The following is an 18,545-nucleotide window of genomic DNA, read 5'->3' on the forward strand; positions in this document are numbered from 1 at the left end:
TTCCAAAGATTTGGACCCCCATCTGTTCACTGCCATGCATGTCTAAATGGAGACAATTCAACAATACTGTTACTGTCTGCAGCAGTAACCAAGATTAAACCAAGAGTGAGGGATTGCAATCCTCTGGGAGGTTTCAAAGAACCCCAGGGCAGGGTTTAAGGAACTAAGGACCTCTCTTGCATGGATAAATGTCAGTGTTCATGGGAATACCATTAGGAGAATGCTGGACAACAATCATTTGCATGGCAGTGTTGGACGAATAAAGCCAGTATTCTCCAAAAACAACATTGCTGCTCATCTACAGTTGATGAAAAACCATGCGGAGAAGCCAGAAGACTATTGGAAGAATGTTTTGTGGAGAATGATACCAAAATAGAACTTGTTGGCTTGAATGAAAAGGGCAGTGTTTGATAAAAGGTAAACTCTTCCTTCCAGCACCTTAGCTATGAAATGCAGTAACAGTATCCTAAGTTCGGCCTGCTTTGCTGCCTCTGAATCAGGACAGCTTGCCATCATTGATTGAACCATTAATTCTGATTGCACCAGCAAATTATATGGGATGATGTCAGAGTATCTGCCTGCCTGTGAATTGAAACTCAAGAAAAAGCTAATCATTACTGCCCAAAACACACACTTTGTACAACCAAAGAATGGTTAAAGCAAAAGAAAGTTAATGTTTTGAAATAGCCAAGTTAAGCCCTGACCTTAATCTTACTGAAATGTTGTAGATGGACCTGAAGTGGGCAGTACGTTCAAGGAACCCACCAGCACCCCCGAGTTGAAACTGTTTTGCAAGGAGGAAGGGGTTAAAAATTATTTCAAGCCGACATGCAGGACTGATCAACTGTTATTGGAAGCATTCAGTTGCAGTTATTACTGATCAAGGGGAAGGGGGAATACCACTTTCTAAAAGTAAGGGTTCACATATTTTTACCACACACAAATATGTTTGGATCATTTTTCTCAATAAATGAACAAATATTTTTTGACTTGTTTATTGGTTTTTTTTTAGTTGTAGGACTTATGCGGAGAACAGATAATGTTTTAGATCATATTTATGCAGAAATGTTGAAAATTCAAAAAGATTCACAAACTTATAAACATCCATGACTTTGCCCAGAATAAAATCTCCTTTATTTCTTTCCAGTATTTCTATGTATCTGTTTATTTGCAATGGAGAAGTTTGATGCATGGTGGCATTTCTCCATGTTAAATATTAGTCTGAAATATATTCCTTTGTACATTTGATTTTTCTAATACATTTTAGGCAACTTTTTGCAAATACTTCCCCAGCTTTCCTCCAGAATCAGAGAGTAAACAACTTCTTCCAGACTCTATCTTCAGAAGATTTACATTCTCATAGTAAGAAACTCTGATTTTTGTATTCTGTTATGAATTTGTACATAACTTTCCTATTTTGAAGCATATTTGATTCTTATGCCAGTTAAAATAGGGTTTGAATGTTATCTCAAGTTGTTGATTGGTTCATTTTTATTAGGTGTTCTCGGTATATTATTTTCAGGTAGTTGTTAATGGATGGCATCTTTTAATTGTATGTATTGTAACTTGGCTCACGGAACCGATCTTTTTCACCTTCTGCAACCCTCTGGACTTCAAAGTATCTTACTAGCATCACATTTCTGTTGAGTGCAGCATTTAGATTATACATACTGTATGTATGGATAGGAAACAAAGACAAATGTTGGGTTGTAGCATAAAAGGAGATTATGTTGCCTGAAATGATAGAGATTTGCAGTGAAGAGAAGTGAAAGAGAATGATAGAACGAACTACCTCCCATTTGCACAGCCATAAAGCACAACCTTATTTGTTTATATTCTTTCTTTCTTTCTTTCTTTCTTTCTTTCTTTCTTTCTTTCTTTCTTTCTTTCTTTCTTTCTTTCTTTCTTTCTTTTTCTTTCTTTCTTTCTTTCTTTCTTTCTTTCTTTCTTTCTTTCTTTCTTTCTTTTATGCATTTATTCATTTAGCGCCCATCTTGCCTCGAGGTGATTATGGGTGGCTTATAGATACTGTTTATTATAAATACTGTCTTCCTGTGAGCATTGAATATTGCTAATAGCAGCCATTGATTTCTGCTGACGGCAGTTGTTAGAATTCACTTGCTCAAACTTCAGATGTTCAGGTTTTTGAAAATCCAGTTTATTGTTCTACTTAAGTATTTAAAATAATTATATATTATTGTTTAATGGCTGTTACTCTTCAGATAACTACCAGTCTTCTCTGAAGACATCTAAGATGCCAGAACATTTCAAGGAGGATAGCTCAGAAGCCTCAAGCCAGGAAGAAGGTTTGTTCCAAGATTAAATGAAGACAGAGTTCTTTCTGAGCTATGTTTGAGGTTTCTCAGTAATGTATCTTTGCTTTGGAGAGGTGTAACAAATGATACTAGTATAAGATAGTTTCAGATATATATATTTTTTAACCTTTTATCACCTTCCAATTTCTATTGTTTGCTACTACTTTTTTCTGTTCTTTTCATAGAGTTGCTTACATCAAAGGGTAATAGTTTGATAAATATGTATGTATGTTTTAAGTAGAAGATGCTCAAGTCTAAAAATGTTTCAAAAGTAAAAACCAAAACATGACATAGTTCAGTTTTTTTAACTAAGTGTTGGTTATACTGTGCCATCTGACTTGTATAGGTCTAGTACTTCATTTTAACCATATAGCAATGTTATGAACAAGAAAGTTACATTTACCAGAATAAATACAGGTACTTGTAAAAAATACTAATCAGCAATTGGGTTGATAACTAAGTTACTAAATGCATGACTTTATAGTACTTCTTCGGATATTGCAGTCATGATAATACACTAAAATATAATTCTGCAGTGTTTTATTTGAAGGAATTTGTATGATATTGTATAATAAAACCAGTATAATGTAGTATTTAACTAATAGCACAATACTTTATTTTCTATCTAGATATGATACAGCACCCAGTGATTCATAAGAAACATAATGGGAAATGTCCCATTGCTAAGTAGGTGTTAAATGTTTTCTTTTCATTTAAAACTAGTGTTTCATATTTGATTCATTAGGGGAATTTAAATTTCATAACTTGCTAAACCTGGATAAGTTTGGGAGTTCTTAAAATAGGAGCTGTTATTATACAAATGATCTGATGCTGTTCTACTTAATCACAATTGAGTCAAAATTTCTGTTGCTTAGTGAGACATTTGTTTAGTGAGTTTTGTCACATCTTACGACCTTTCCTGCCACAGTTGTTAAGGGAATCACTGCAATTGTTAAATTAGCAACATAGTTGTTAAGTGAATCTGGCTTCCCCATTGACTTTGCTTGTCAGAAGGTTGCAAAAGGGGATCCCATGACCCCAAAATGCTACGGCTGCCATAAATCTGAGTCAGTTACCAAGCATCTTAATTTTAAATATGTGACCATGGGAATGCTGTAATGGTCGTAAGTATGAAAAATGGCCATATGCTTTTTTCAGGGCCATTGTAACTTTGAGCTGTCACGAAATATACTGTTGTCAATTGAGGACTACCTGTATTTAGCTTGTTTTCAATGTAATATATTATTAAAGCTATGAAATATTCTAGTAGTATTCTTTAAAATTGAGGAAATTAAATCAAATCCATCATTTCTATCAAAGTTAAAATTTTGTTCTGTAGAAATGTAAATTTTTATACCACTCTCCACTTATGCTCTGTTCCAGGAACCTTTCTGGCTTTCATAATATCAAAAATGGCCTGGAATGCTACAGATACAACTAATTTTTTTGAATGGACATTGGTAGTTTTGAAAGTTTTATTCTGTTTAAAAAAAACCTATCTTCACTCTATTGAGTTCTCAACCGAGAACTCCAAGTACCGAGTATTCTGTAACTGCAGAATATAAATTTAGACTGAGAATAAATGAATTATACTCAGTGAATCTTTTATTGTAAGTACTATGTTATTCTGTTAAATAAAATAATAATGCTCTGGAACTATGTGAGGCAATAAAGCCAATAAATCAGACAACTGGCTATGACATATTATATCATATTTGATATCAACCAAAGGAGACATAGGAACTTTTTCTCACCTAGCACATGCACTATAATACTAGTGCATAAGGAAGCAAACTTTCCGTGTTGTAGGCAAACAGAAAAACTTTGATGACTTTATATTAGTCGTATAATTTATACTGTACTATTCTACTCTGATAAACAAGTTAGCTAACAAAATTTCAAAGGACGTAAACTTTAAAATGGACATTAGAATCAGGACTGAGTACATTGAGGCCTAATTTATCTCTTGAAAGTAGTTTTGAAATCTCACATTTACAAAAAAAATAAATAAATTGAACTGCTCTTTTGAGACTTTGCATCTCTGATAAGATAGACAATGGCTATAGCTGTGTTTCTTCAAATGGGCATCTACATACATAAAATATTTCTCTTTCCCTGATATTGGTGATTTCTTTTCAAAGGTGTTTCCTATAATGATATTTCAGGGCTATCCATATTGATTAGTGAAGCAACTATTGTGAATGAATGAGATCAGAGTAGGTCTACTATAATAAAGCTCAGTTCAGGATCATTATGAAATAATCTGCACAAGTCCAAATTTGTGTATGTACAGTTAATCACTCAAAGCTCTATAGTTAAAGATAAGCAGCGGTCACTTTTCTAGAGGAAAATATACTTTAGGTCTACAATTCTTAAATTGTTTGACCCAATTACCGTCTTTCTTAGTATCACATAATGGTCCCATTTTTAAAAAATGGAAAAAAAAAACAAACCACAAATGTCTTGGCAGCAGTAGCCCTAAACTGGATGCTTTCCCCCAGGATATGTCCAATTTATCCCCAGTAAGAACCACTGGTTTGAATGGTTGAAAAGTCAGCAATCTGTTTAATTATAATTTCTTATTGTTTATTTTATAACAGCACTATTAATTCCAGATGTTCTTCAATGGATGGTTTTGACATAACACATGCTGAATATAACGGTGTAGCAGACTGGAGAAGAAAAGGCTGGGCTCTACAGCAGCATCCAGAGCATTGCACAATACTTGATCAGGTATTCTGTTTCTTTCATCCTAGAAAACCTATGCAAGAAAATGACAGCAAAACTTCATATAAAGAGGCATATTTCTGAGACTTATTAAATTGATTGATTTCATTTTAAATATTAGCCTTTTTCCAGTAGAAGTTTGTCATCTCCTCTTTGGGAAGATAATGCAGATAACTTCCCACACTAATTTTTTTTATATCTGTAACTTGGGTAGGAGATGTTTGCAAATTATTTCATAAGAAAGAAAAGGAAAGTAGGCTAAGTTAGAATTAAAGTAGAGGCATTTCAATTTGTTTCCTCTTTTTTTGCTAGCAAGTTAACACATATGTGGATCTTTTTCTGTTGTTTTTTAACTTGGGCAGCACTATTTCTTATCTGACAGCGGGGGACCTCTCCCCCAACATAGTTAATTCTCATATATGGTTTATGGATTTTATGGTGCCTATATCTCTATGAAATTAGATTGCTATGGCTATCGTCCAGTGTTCTAAGAAGCTAAATGATTCCTATAATCTTCCATTTCACTAGCAATTACTTGAAGCTATAAAACTTTTTTTTTTTGTTTTCTCTTGCATAGAACTGCAATTTAACCAATAAGTTTACTATATATAAACGTTGAATTAATGAATATCCAAAGAGATTGAATTTTACTCTGAAACTATATGTCCAATTAATATAAATAAATAGTACACCTGGGCAGTATTAAGCATATGGCCTGGTGATAATTCACCTAGAAGCATATGATGGGAATTGTTTTCATGAAAGCACTGATTACTGTTGAAGTTTTTATAACTATTTACTCTCAGATAGTAGTGTGGTTTATCTTTCTGATGTAATTAAATTTATATCAAAATTGTAAGGAGTTTAAACATATTAAATAAAACACAATCACTCTTCCGTTCTTCTTACACACATATATTCTATGGCTGAACTGCTTATCTCATATGGTATATGAGACATATACAAACACGTTACAAACCTCAGCCTCCAAAATGACACCCAACTTTTGTTACTCAAAAATAGAAGGGTGACTTTCAAAGATTGAAAGAAGAGAAATGATATTATGTGTCTTAAAGTGACACATAAAGATATTATGTATCATTGTTTCAGATTGTATCTAAATCCTCTAGTACTGGTATGAGAGGGTGAAATCTTTTTCATTGGTATAATACAAAGTAACCAAAATGACAGTGCTAAGTTCTTGGAAGGCTTACAGCTGCTTCTAAAGTAATTGCCAATTGGCAACTATCACATATTAAGGCAACAAATGCAACTAATATCATTACATTTTTAAGTGAAATTGTACACAGATGGAAAACTTCTAATCTGTTGTTTATATCATCTAGCATGCAGGAGAGAAAAGGAATTTGCCTGTATTAAACAAAAAGAAAGGAAAACAGCAACCAGAAAAGTAGGTGTTAATATTATTTTTAAAAGAAATAAATATTGTTTAAACATTTTCCCCAAATATGCCCGGTATCCCTGGAATCAATTATATTACTCTCTGTTACTAAAATCTGAAAGTTTATAAGTCAGACAAGTGTGGTTGATAATCTTGATTGCTAGCAATATAAGACATGAATGCATATTAAGAGTAGCATGTGCAAAATGGATAAATGTAACTTTTTATTACAGTTGTAAGTAATAGGATAGAGTAGATTTCTGAATAAACACGAGGATTTGCTATTGTTAATTAGTTAATAGAAGTTTGAAGAGTTAGTATATTTTTTTAATTTTTAATATTCCCTGCGGGCAAATTGATGTTCCATTTCAGAAATAACTGAATGACCTTACGTTATTTTTCATAATTCTGAATAACTTAGGTTTTGCAATTTGATGGCTTTACCGTTGGGATGAGAATTGCCTGAAGAATTTCATTGCGTTTGTTTGGGGCTTTGACAGATTGGTTATTGTAGAATTAACCATCACTGAACTCTTTTCAGATACTTATTATTACCACTGATTCATGACAAGCCATCAGGTTTACATAACATATTAAGTTTTATTTATGTACCTTAGTTCTGATAGTTCCAATTATGTAGCATCAATAAGAAAAGATAGGACTAGAATAGATAGGTACATATTTCTGATATTTTGGAGCTTCTGGGCAGGTTTGCCATGGTTAAAAAAAGTATTGGAGAGACATGTTCTAATCACAGACTGGATATCATGCCATTTTAGACATTCACAAGTTGATGATAGTAGATGTTTAGAATGCATGGTTCCATGAAGATAATTTTATGCTTATCCTTTTAATTAATATTTTTGATCCCTGTACAGAGATAAAATAAAGAGGACTGATTCCAGACTAACCATGAGAGCCAACTATGTAAGAGTTGCAGATGCTCATCACCTGCATCCAGGAACAGCAAAAGGTACAAAACACTCTTCAAATACATTAGAGATTATTTTAATGTTCTTCTTTGATTTATGTAGTGGGCAATAAGCCTAGAAAATATGCAGCACAATACTATTATTTGTGGAATAGTAAGGCATATAGCAAGACATGTAGAGATGCTGTTAGTCAGAGTTTAGTTTAATTCATGTAGATGCTCTTTCAGTATGAGTTTGTGCAGTTCTCCATATGGATTCTGCACGGTTCATGAGTCTACTTGGCATATCAGGGAACCCTGTGGCCCACAATCTTTTATTAAAGCAGGAATGTTTTTTGTTTTTCGTGTATTTCTATTCTGCTTGTATTTTTTTAAATAAATAATTCAAGGGGGCAAACATACCCACTACAATGCTTCTTCCTCCTCTTATTTTCCCCATAACAATAACTATGAGAAATGGTTGCGCTGAGAGAGTATGACTAGCTAAAGTCACTCATCATATCTCTTTGAAAAGCAAGCCACATGCCCATTTTCTTTCTGACTGCTATGACAGCGGTGACTTGGAGAACTTAGAAGAGAACATTTCCTATTGAATTCTTGAACTCTAGCTTATTTATTAGAAGACTTTTCCTTCTATTTTTCTAAGACAGCAATCCTGTTTTCTTTTTAATCAGTGATTTCAATGGTTGTGTACCCAAGCCATAATAGGAGCAGAGGTTGCTTGGAAAATGCCATTAGCGTCAAGATGGTAGTAAATAAAGTGCCAATTTTGTATGGTCACAATCTGTATTTTAGTGAATATGACCAAGAAAAAGTAAATAAACTGAGATACATATTGCTCTGTGTGAGCCTTTGTTCTGGAATAGGGCTTTGATAACATCTAGCATCAAGAAACTTAATTTACTATCCAGCTTATCCTCCAGTTTCTAGCCAAACCACCTGTTTTCAAAAGAATAAATAGAGATGTCAGAGTTCCAGAAAACCTCAACTCTAACCAATAAATCTGAGACAGACATCTTCTCAAAAGTTCCTTTTATTAGAGTAGTAAATGGCACATCTGGGAAATCCTGAATTTGAAAGTTCTGGGTTTCCCTTCAATAAGTAAAATATTACAAATCCACCCCCAGCATCCCTCATTGTATCACATGCCCCAATCACCATCCGTCCCAACATGAGTCCCCGCAACTACTCCTCATCCAGGTGCAGAAATAACATGACCTTGACTTAGAAGAAGAATGCTATTATGTCTAACCACATACGATCCAAGAAATTCCCCCTCTCCCATTTTCCCAGGCTCAAGAATGTGGCAGTGTGGAAGCGTCTGATGCTAATATGGCTTCCAAAGCTGACAAGAGATTCAAATTATTATTCTAACTTCATAAACATCAGCACCTGAAATAGTAAAATGTATCAAGCCTCTATAAGAATCTTGAGAACCAAAAATATACTTTATTTGAACTGCTATATAATTCTCTCAGTTCCTTTTCTTGTGAAAAAAGTTGACTGGGTTTTTTATAAGATTTCTTTCTTGCTCATTAGTCTCAAAACATCTCTTCAAGATTTATTCTCATCTTTCCTTGAGCCAAAATATCTTAAGTATGGCTGCCATAGGTATGCCTATAATTGAGAAATGATCTGGGGGAAAAACTGTCAGACCATGCTTCCCACAGTACACATTTGATGGATTTTCAAGAAATAATGTAGCATTTTGCAGAATTGTCATTTGAAATATTTTGACTAGCCAATAGAAGCAAGACTGCATATAGTCCAGGGGTGTCAAACTCAAGGCCGGCGGGCCAGATCCGGCCCTCTGGGTGCTTAGATCTGGCCCACAGGGTTGATCTGGAAATAGCAAAGGACCGGCCCACAGGGCTTCTGCTAGAAAAAATGGGGCACAGATGGGGCATGCTTTTGGCCTCCGGAGTCTTCCAGAAAGGCCTTCCAGGCCCAGAACGGGGCCTTCAGAATGGTCTAGGAAGTGTTTTAGGCCCAAAGAGGAGGCTCCAGAGTGCTCCAGGAGGCCTTCCAGGCCCAAAACTGGGACTTGGACTCAGAAGGTTATAAAACGGAGGAAAAGTAAAATATTGTACCTTTCAGACTTGCAGCATTCTGCTACTGTAGCCTATGTCAACAATCTTGTAGTTCTAGTCTTCCTATGAAGTCAGTTTCTTGATCTGGTCTCTCTCTCATAAGGTGATCAAGTAGATCAAGGAAGTATTAAAAAAACAAAATCACAGAAATGTACGCCTCCCTATTTTTATAAGTTTATAAAACGATGTCTGCGGAGCTGCGGTCCTTTGTCATGCCCACCATGGCCACGCCCCCACTGGCCCTCCAAGTTCAAAGCCAATCCTGGTGTGGCCGTCAATGAAATGAGTTTGACACCCTGAAAAGGTTTGCTTACCAGTAGTATATGCTTTTCTCATGATCATTCACGTAGTCATGCAACTTGTCATTCTTTCCTACTGCAACTATTTAAGTACTTGAAGAAAAGTTTTGCATTATAACTGGAAAGGATCATATATGACGTTATCCTTTTTTAAAGAAAAAAAGTCATGTGCAGGCTTTTAAACGGGACCAAAATGTGTCTACTCCTGGACTAGAGTTTAGTGGGTACAATCTCTGTGGAAACATACAAATCATAAGTTAAAAAGCAGGAATCTGAACTCTACCAGGATCAGAATATATCATGGAGTTCAGAATTTATTTTCAAGACCTAATTAAAGACTGCATAATATTAACATTAATTTTTTTTCCTGAATAAAAGGCATCTATGTTCCTTAAGATTGCTTTTCAATTATGGGAATTACAAAAGCCTTTTTGTATGTTGAAGTTTGGTTGTCTGGGGTGAGAAAGCTAAAAAAAATCTAATCGGTACATCTAGATTTCTTTAGTAAAAAATAGGTTTTAGAATTTCACCCATGAATTATATATATTGTGACAATAATTTTGTGCAGTCAATGGTTTTTACATTTTGATGTTAGATTATATTTTTTGTTTATTGGCTGCAATATACAGAGAATTGGTGCTTGGGTAGCAAGTAAAAATGCAGAAAACCCCAAGTTAATTTGCATATTACTTAGTGGTGTTTAGCAGTAATCTTGCTGTTATGACATCTTTTCTAGATTCAAATTTAGACATTACAATTGGAAATGACACATGTGGAGAAACCTCTTCAGAGAGTTACAGTTCTCCTTCTAGTCCACGGCATGATGGAAGGGAAAGTTATGAAAGTGAAGAAGAAAAAGACAGAGGTTGTATTTTTGTATTTAAAATAAGAACATATAGAATCACTTTAGTATGCTGCTTCTTTAATTTGGTTTTGTGTCCTCAAGTGACAGTCATCAGGAATAGATTTCAATAATTTCATTGATGAAAGTTTACAGCATACAGTTATATACAGTAAGTTATAGATGAGAATGCAAGAAACTGTATTCTATACATAGGATGAGAATTACATGTGAATCATCCTTCCCTCTCCCTTGTCATTGTAGAAGTAATAATAGTTTTGATAAAACAACAAAGCATATTTAGAGAAGTTCCTATAAATTGTAACAAATCTTGCAAAATGCCCAAATTTAATCTTGACTTATCTGTGGAACCATGTTCAGGGTGTCATCAAAACTTTTTGCTCACAGAGCATGCGGTTGCTGCTCTGTATAGCTCCATCTTTTACATCTGCTTCTTAAATCAATCTATTTCTTCCCTTAATGTTGTTGAAAAAAAAAAGAGGGGGAGAAGGCAAACTTAAATGTATCCTATAATCGTAATCTTTGTGAAAAGTAGGCTTTTAACTTTGTTAAAGATCTTTATTTTTCCAAAGAATATAATCATTTTTAATCATTATTTTTTCCAAAATATGCTTATTTTTTTTTTAAAAAACCCATACATAACTAATTTCCAGCTTTCCCACTGGGAAGTTAATAAATTACAGGTGGATAAGGCTACTAATCAAGATAACTATTCCTTATAGTAACAGCATCAGAATGGCTTTCAGCACTAGCTATGGGATGTGAGTGGAAATGAGGATGATGTAATCAAATCCTGCTTATAGTCTACTGAGAAGCATCAACTTTGCTGTAATGAGGACAGGCTTTTGGTGTGACACAGCCTAACCATTTTTAATAGCCCATTATGAATGCAAACCAGTTGATTCAAATAATTGTTTTGAACTCAGAATGGGAGCATTTTGAATTCAAAAATATTTAAACCTGAAACATTTTATATCTGATTGTTATTAAACTATCTCAGGTTAAACTGTTCTCATTCCCCAAAGCGAAATCAAGTAAGATGAATGGCCTATTTAGAATGCAGTTAGTAAACTTTCCTCAGCATTGAAAATGTATCTTTTCCATATATCTGTTAGCTGTTGTTTCAAATACACAATTTTCATATAGTTGTTCTCTACAATTGCTTTTTATAACATACAGTTTTCCTTTAAAAAATAATAGTAATTTGAAATACCAGGTTTATTGATCAGTTGTAAATGACACCTATTATATTGATGCAGGCTTTTACAACTCTGTATTTTCAATTATTATTGACTTCTAATATTTTAATTACTATAAAAATTGTACTTTCAAAAGTAATGTTTTTGTCTTGGGAACATTGTTTTTCTAGACATCTGAATATCCTGTGTAATGCCTTTTTCACAGACACAGACAGCAATTCTGAAGATTCTGGGAATCAAAATGTGCTGAGGTTTACTGAATATGGTGCTACGGACCTCAATAAGGCACCAACACAAATTTCAGTGACATCAAACAATAAAAATACTGTGGAGGATCCTTTGAGTTCACAGTTTCCACACATTTCATTTATGCCTGCCCTGCACTGTGTTGTGCTCAATAGTGCACAGAAGCCTGAAACAGTAGTGCCACCACCTATATCTGCTGATGGGAAAACTTTGGGAATGGTAGTTGCTAATTCTGCTCCTGTTGGAATGGGATCTTCGGTTGAATCTGAGAAACACATTGAACTTATGTCTTCCCCTTTGCCAGCCACATTTTTCCCATCCGCAGTCCAGTCTGGTAGTCCTGCCTTGCAGTTAGCGATACACAGAATGAAAATATCTTCACCGCAGGCATCATCTGAAAATTGTGGAGTTAATGGACCCCAGCAACAAACTGGAAGCTTAAATATTGGATCACCAAACACTGCCTTTATTCCAGTCCACAGCCCAGGTAGTTTTACAGGAACTCCCGTTCCCACAGCAGATCCAGTCTCAAAATCCGTGTCGCATGTGATGGGCTTAAATCAAATGGTGCCTCATGTTGATGGAAACACAGGAGTGATCCCTCAGCCTCCAAATCTAAAAGTAGTGGTTCCTGCAACTGGGCTCTCCACAGCACTTCCACCAGCTCCTTTTACTGTACCAGTAAGTCTTCATGCTACCAACGTTTTGCCTAATCAAAGTACAACAGTGCTGAACACTGCGGCATCAACACCACCATCTCCAACAACAGGTCTTTGTGTTAGTCAAGTGCAGCCCACTATTCCTCCTGCAATACCGACCCACACTCCAGGTCCTGCACCTAGTCCAAGCCCAGCTTTAACACACAGCACTGCCCAGAGTGACAGCACATCCTATATTAATGCTGTTGGGAATACTAATGCAAATGGGACACTGTTGTCCCCGCAGCAGTTGGGATCTGGGCCTTGTGGCTCTTGTGGTCGTAGGTGTAGCTGTGGCTCCAATGGAAATCTTCAGATAAACAGTTACTTTTATCCTAATACAATTCAAGGACAAGTCTACAGAGTTTCACCTTTCTTCCATCTGCCCTTTTGCAATGGGAGCTACCTCAGCCAAGGACATCAGACCAATGGAACACAAATTCCTTATTTCTTCTCTCGGGGCCCATATTCAATGCATGATCCAGTAATGGGGAGCCAAATCAACTATGGTATGCAGCAAATGGCAGGATATCGGGGGTTTTATCCTGTGTATCAAGCTTCAAATGTAGTTGCCAGTTCTAATGGATCAGGTCCCAAGAAGAATGGGAATGTGTCCTGTTATAATTGTGGTGTTACTGGGCACTATGCACAGGATTGTAAGCAGTCATCTATGGAAGCCAGTCAACAAGGTAATCATAGCACCCAACACAGTTGCTTTTGAGTCTACACAGTTTTTGTCATTGGCCATGTCATTCTCATTCTGCTATCTATGGTTTGTATGTCTGTGTATGCATGTACGACTGACTGTTAACAGAGGTGGGCAGCCTGCAGCCTCCAACCACTTTGCTGAAAATTTAGCAGAAAAGACTGACAACTGCCAGTCACTTTCTGCTATTTTATGGATTGTTTTGATGTTTTAAGCCTTCAAATAGGCATAAGACATTAAGATAAACTCTACCCCAGGAAAAAAGTGAAAAGTTGTCAAGGAGGGGAAACCTGGCAAATTGTGTCTCTGCCACATGTCCCTTAGCATTGTAAATAAACAGTGCAATCCCTAGGCACATAAAATCTGATGGGAGGAATATAAAATCACTACGTACTTTTATGTCTTGGGTCCAAGTATCTATTTGGAATTGGTTCAGAATTACATTGCTTCAACAATAACATATTGGAATTCATGGATAGCTAGGCACCATTTCAGTTAACCTATTCACTGATAACCATAATGGAAAGCAAACAAAAATTTAATGTATTTCTCAAGTTGCTAACAATTATGATGCCAAAATTTCATAGGTATAGTCAGAGCAGTCAGGCAAAAACATCCTAGCTTTTAAAAGTAAGTCACATTTGTTATACGTTATAAGCTTATTTTTTAAAAAGAGCATATTTTTATATTAATGCATAGATTTTGTTTTCTCTTCCCTGCAAATGTGACTGATCAGAGATATTTTCAGAAAAACAAAATTACCTTAAATACATAGGTGTGAATTAAACCATTAAAAGCAAGGGATGTTATTAATTTTATACTTTAATTCTTTATATTTGTAATTGTAAAGTATATCCATTTTCATATTTATTATTATTTTGTTTCTGTTGATACTTGACTACTAAGAACTAATTTTGTAAGCTGATATCTGGAAGATATAGTTGCTAGAATAGTCCCCATTGCATAGTTAAGTCCATCCAAGGATTTTGAAGTTGTTATAAGTTCATTTGGATGTCATGCTGAGTCAAGACAGCTTTCCCTCTCTGACTACATTATGCCCACCATAATGTTTGCTGCAAGTAGTTCAGGAATTTTTGCTTGGTGGAAATAAATGGAGATGAACAGATATTAATTTTCACCCGTAGTTGTGGAAATGCATAACTTTCAAATAATAGCTGATGAAACTGCCTGACTTTCATGATACATAATTAATCTTAATCATAACCCAAATGTTAGGTAGCAAAACAGAACAGGAAGTTTTAGGTCCTCTCTAATGCTACATGGGAGGATGGGGAGAAGCAGCATGGGAGCCAGAGAACACTATATGCTAAGTTTATTCTCAAAGCTAGACCATGATTTGGTATTATGTCTGATTGTAGCCATTCATTGTGTGTTTATTTGTTTAGGAGAAACTTTGAAAGATTTTCCTTTAAAAATAAACTGATTTCTACAAAGGTTGTGTACATGTGGAATTTCTTTGGGATAATAGTATAGCATTTTTGGAAGATAGTATTCACCTTGGGTTTTTGTAGTTTTTCTCATAACTTTATGAAGTTTAAGCAGTGACTTAGTAAGTTCTTTTTCCTATTCTAGGCACTTACAGATTGAGATATGCACCTCCTCCCCCACCCCCTTCTAATGATACGTTGGATTCTGCTGACTGAAACCAAGTAAACATTGCCTACATACCAAAATGAAGTTTGAGAAATCTGGGAAATTCTTTGGATTTGAGAGATTCATTGTGTGTGTTTATGTTTTGTTGCATTTTTTTTTCATTGCTTGTGAACATCTGTTCTAATAGAAAAGAAGAAAGCAGTTTTACTCCTGGTCTGACTTGCATAAAGCATGTTGCTATCTCAGCCAACCATTCATTTGAATTAATTGACTTTTGCACTGAAGACTTGAGAGATGCGTTGTTTACTGCATTTTTTAAAAGATCATTTAATCTCCAACTACACTGGTGAACAGCCATACGGTTAAAAGGAGAAACTGGGTTATGTTCCCAAGTCATGTTTCCCTTCTCTTCTCTTGTCTTAATGCTGCTAGTCTTCTCTCCTATCCTTGCTGAGTGTACCTGTCTCCATGGGACTGAGTAGATAATCAGCTCATTAATTCTAGTAAATCCTACATTTGTGAATTGATGGGGTATTGCTTGCTCTCTTTGAGAGAGATTACCATTTACAATATATGTACGGTTCTTTAATGTGCCTGAAAGCTAAAATTGGATGGGGAACATTTAAAATAATACGATCTTTAAAATTTCTGACATAGAAATACATCGAACAATTTCACATTGGTTTGCAATTCTTTCTAAAACCTGTTAGGTTCAGAGTAAAAAATTAAAATGAATGCCTTCGCTTATGTCTGCATTTGTAATGGATATTGGCAGCAAGTATCTTTATTAACCTTTCAACCTTGTCAGTATAAAAGACACACAAATGGGGTGGTAAATGATTTTAACATTACTCCCCTGAAGTTACTACAGTGTTGTGTTTAGAATGTAAATGGTATAGCATTTTGGACAAAAACCTGTGTGTATTCTAAAAATCTGTTGAATATTTGTATGCTAGAAAAAGTCTACCAAATAGCGATGTCACTTTCTTATGACAATTTACCACTGTGTGATCACAATATAATGTGAAAAATTCCAATGAGTGTGAAAATTGATCATGTTAGTGTCATATTGCTAACTTTATTGCTGCTGTATTTTATTTCTCAAAGCCAACTTGTACTAAATTGCACTGAGTTTATCTGGAAGAAACCTTTTGACTGTTTAAATCAACACTGAACTACCACCGTATATGTGTATCTCCATGTACCACAATTCATTAAAATGTAGATTTTACTTTTTTAAAAATTAGATATGCAGCAGATGAATTACCAGTCAGAACATTTTGATTCATTCTAATTGCTAAACAAACTTGAAGAAACTTGATTTGTTACATTTATTCATAGATAGCATTTATATTTATAGCACCAATATATTTTGAAAGTAAAGAATAAAAGGGTAGAAGAGAGCTTTAATTTAAAAGAAATTAGTATAGGAAATTATTTTGGTTAAAAATTATTTGCGTTGGGTATGTTGGACCATATTTAAGTAAAAATGACTGCTTCTGGGTTCAAGAAAGGTGTAAAGCACCAGTGAACTTGCATTCTCATTTATCTTCCAGTTTACTTTATGGAACTTATTTTGTGATTTAAGATACTGTACTGTAAATAGGAAGTATGTTGCCTTCCTCTTTATTTGTATGTTTACCATATACTTTGATATTTGAAATGTTATGTACTGGAAAGGTCACTTATATTTCTAGAACAGATTGGATTTTATGCAGCATTTTTCCTTGAATTAACAGCAATAAAAAGAGAAAAAAATCGTATTTTGAACATAATGCATTATTTATGAAAGAAGTTGTGCTGGTTTACCCATCTCACGATTTCAAGTTGGGAGTTCATTTAGTTTGCTCCAAACATCTCTAATTTGAATAGAACTTTCTTGAGTGTTTTAGGGGTACACAGGAAGAAATAACATATTTTTCCATTGCCTCAAATTATTTCCAAAAAGAAGGTTTGGCTCTGAATGTACAAGGAAAACAAACAATGTTGGGTCCCATATCCCCACGTACAGGTTACTAAGGTTTGTGTGATAGTTGTCATCCCATCAGTGTTCTCACACCATTCTTTCTCTCAAATAATCCTGCTACATTGCAAGGATGTGTACCACATGACTTGTTATAATGGGTAGGTCATACAAATCAAATGTTAAAAACATTGGTTTTAGATCGTGGAAAAGGGGTCTTGGAAAAACAAGTGTGCCAAACAATAATTTGCCATACATCACAGTATTGTGTGTCAAAGTTGACTCAGCCTTCCATCCTTCTGGGGTCAGTAAAATGACCCAGATTGTTGGGGGCAATATGCGGACTCTGTAAACCGCTTAGGGAAGGTTGTAAAGCACTGTGAAGTGGTATATAAGTCTAAGTGCTACTGCTATTGCTATCACCATGTCATCTGACCTGCAGCTTTCATATGTAGTATTTGCAATAAATGTGACCCGCATTGAGCCATGGGGTGTAATAACAGCATCAAGAAAAGAGTACTCTTACACAGAATGCTATAACAATCTATATGCGCTTATTTTTTCCGCAGATCAAGAATTCACTGCGATCAACACCCTTGAATTAAAAGGGATGATCTACAGTTTCTCTTATAAATAATATTTTCTCCCAGAGAAGCAGTTACATTTTTCAAATTGCCTTGGATCAAAACAGCTCAAGAGATACTTTCTCTCACAGGTCCTTTATTACAATTGGCAAAGAAATGGCTCTTGACAGTTCCAAGGCAACTTATTTTTTCTCAGAGTTATATTCATCATTGTAAGCCCTTCTCAGGCCATGGAAGAATTGCTGCATTCACTGTTTCTTAATTAATCTCTTCTTGCTATCCTGTTTAGTAGCGCATTTTAATAATTTTACTTGGATTTTATTATGTAAACATATAATTGACAAAGTACTTTTGCTAGCTTGCTTTTTTAAAGGTAAACTGCAAATGGAACAGGGTTTTTTAAGAGGTAGATAAACAGCATAAATAAAACAGTAAATAAAGTATAGTTGCTGGCCAGAATAGTATTCAATTGTAGACCAGGATTTACTGACTTCAAATAAGAACACAATTAAATTAGGCATAAATAAATGTAGCAGTAAAATAGAAATACCAGAATGCTAAAAAGTTAAATACACTGCATCACTAAATTGTAGAACTATTATATATATTTAGCATGGCGGGGAAACTACTGGTGACCTAAAATCCAGAACTTATTGGAACTAATACAAGGATTAGTCACTATAGAATTTGGAGTAAATAGAGATTGAAATATTAGCTTATTATAGATAGCAATTAGATCCAAGCGTTAGGTAATTGACTGTTTTGTTGTGCAAGTCACAACATGACCAAGTTCATGTAATATCGAAAGCCATAAATTATGATTTAGAAACTGCAATGGTTGGCTTTGAGTTCATAAAACATGCTAAGCCAAAATAAACAAGCCTCTCTATGTTTTAGCCTGAGTGAACC

At 34.9% G+C, this 18,545-nt stretch overlaps 1 protein-coding gene across 3 annotated transcripts in view; it reads left to right on the forward strand.

The window, feature by feature from the left end:
- Positions 1–16,852, forward strand: part of ZCCHC2 (zinc finger CCHC-type containing 2) — a 31,978-nt gene extending 15,126 nt beyond the window's left edge. The window contains exons 6-14 of one of the 3 annotated variants that reach the window (XM_026675373.2): positions 1,268–1,362; positions 2,223–2,306; positions 2,945–3,002; positions 4,916–5,048; positions 6,389–6,453; positions 7,323–7,417; positions 10,501–10,629; positions 12,031–13,458; positions 15,069–16,852. In XM_026675373.2, the coding sequence (XP_026531158.2) occupies positions 1,268–1,362; positions 2,223–2,306; positions 2,945–3,002; positions 4,916–5,048; positions 6,389–6,453; positions 7,323–7,417; positions 10,501–10,629; positions 12,031–13,458; positions 15,069–15,139 (2,158 nt within the window). In that variant the 3' untranslated portion in view covers positions 15,140–16,852. The remainder of the gene's footprint in view (positions 1–1,267; positions 1,363–2,222; positions 2,307–2,944; positions 3,003–4,915; positions 5,049–6,388; positions 6,454–7,322; positions 7,418–10,500; positions 10,630–12,030; positions 13,459–15,068) is intronic. The other 2 variants (XM_026675374.2, XM_026675375.2) reach the window with 2 other exon arrangements.
- The last annotated feature ends 1,693 nt before the right edge of the window (positions 16,853–18,545 follow it).

This window comes from Notechis scutatus, chromosome 3 (genome assembly GCF_049901735.1).
Source record: "Notechis scutatus isolate UNSWTSFEM ecotype Mainland chromosome 3, rNotScu1.2, whole genome shotgun sequence".
In the NCBI taxonomy this organism is placed as follows: Eukaryota; Metazoa; Chordata; class Lepidosauria; order Squamata; family Elapidae; genus Notechis; species Notechis scutatus.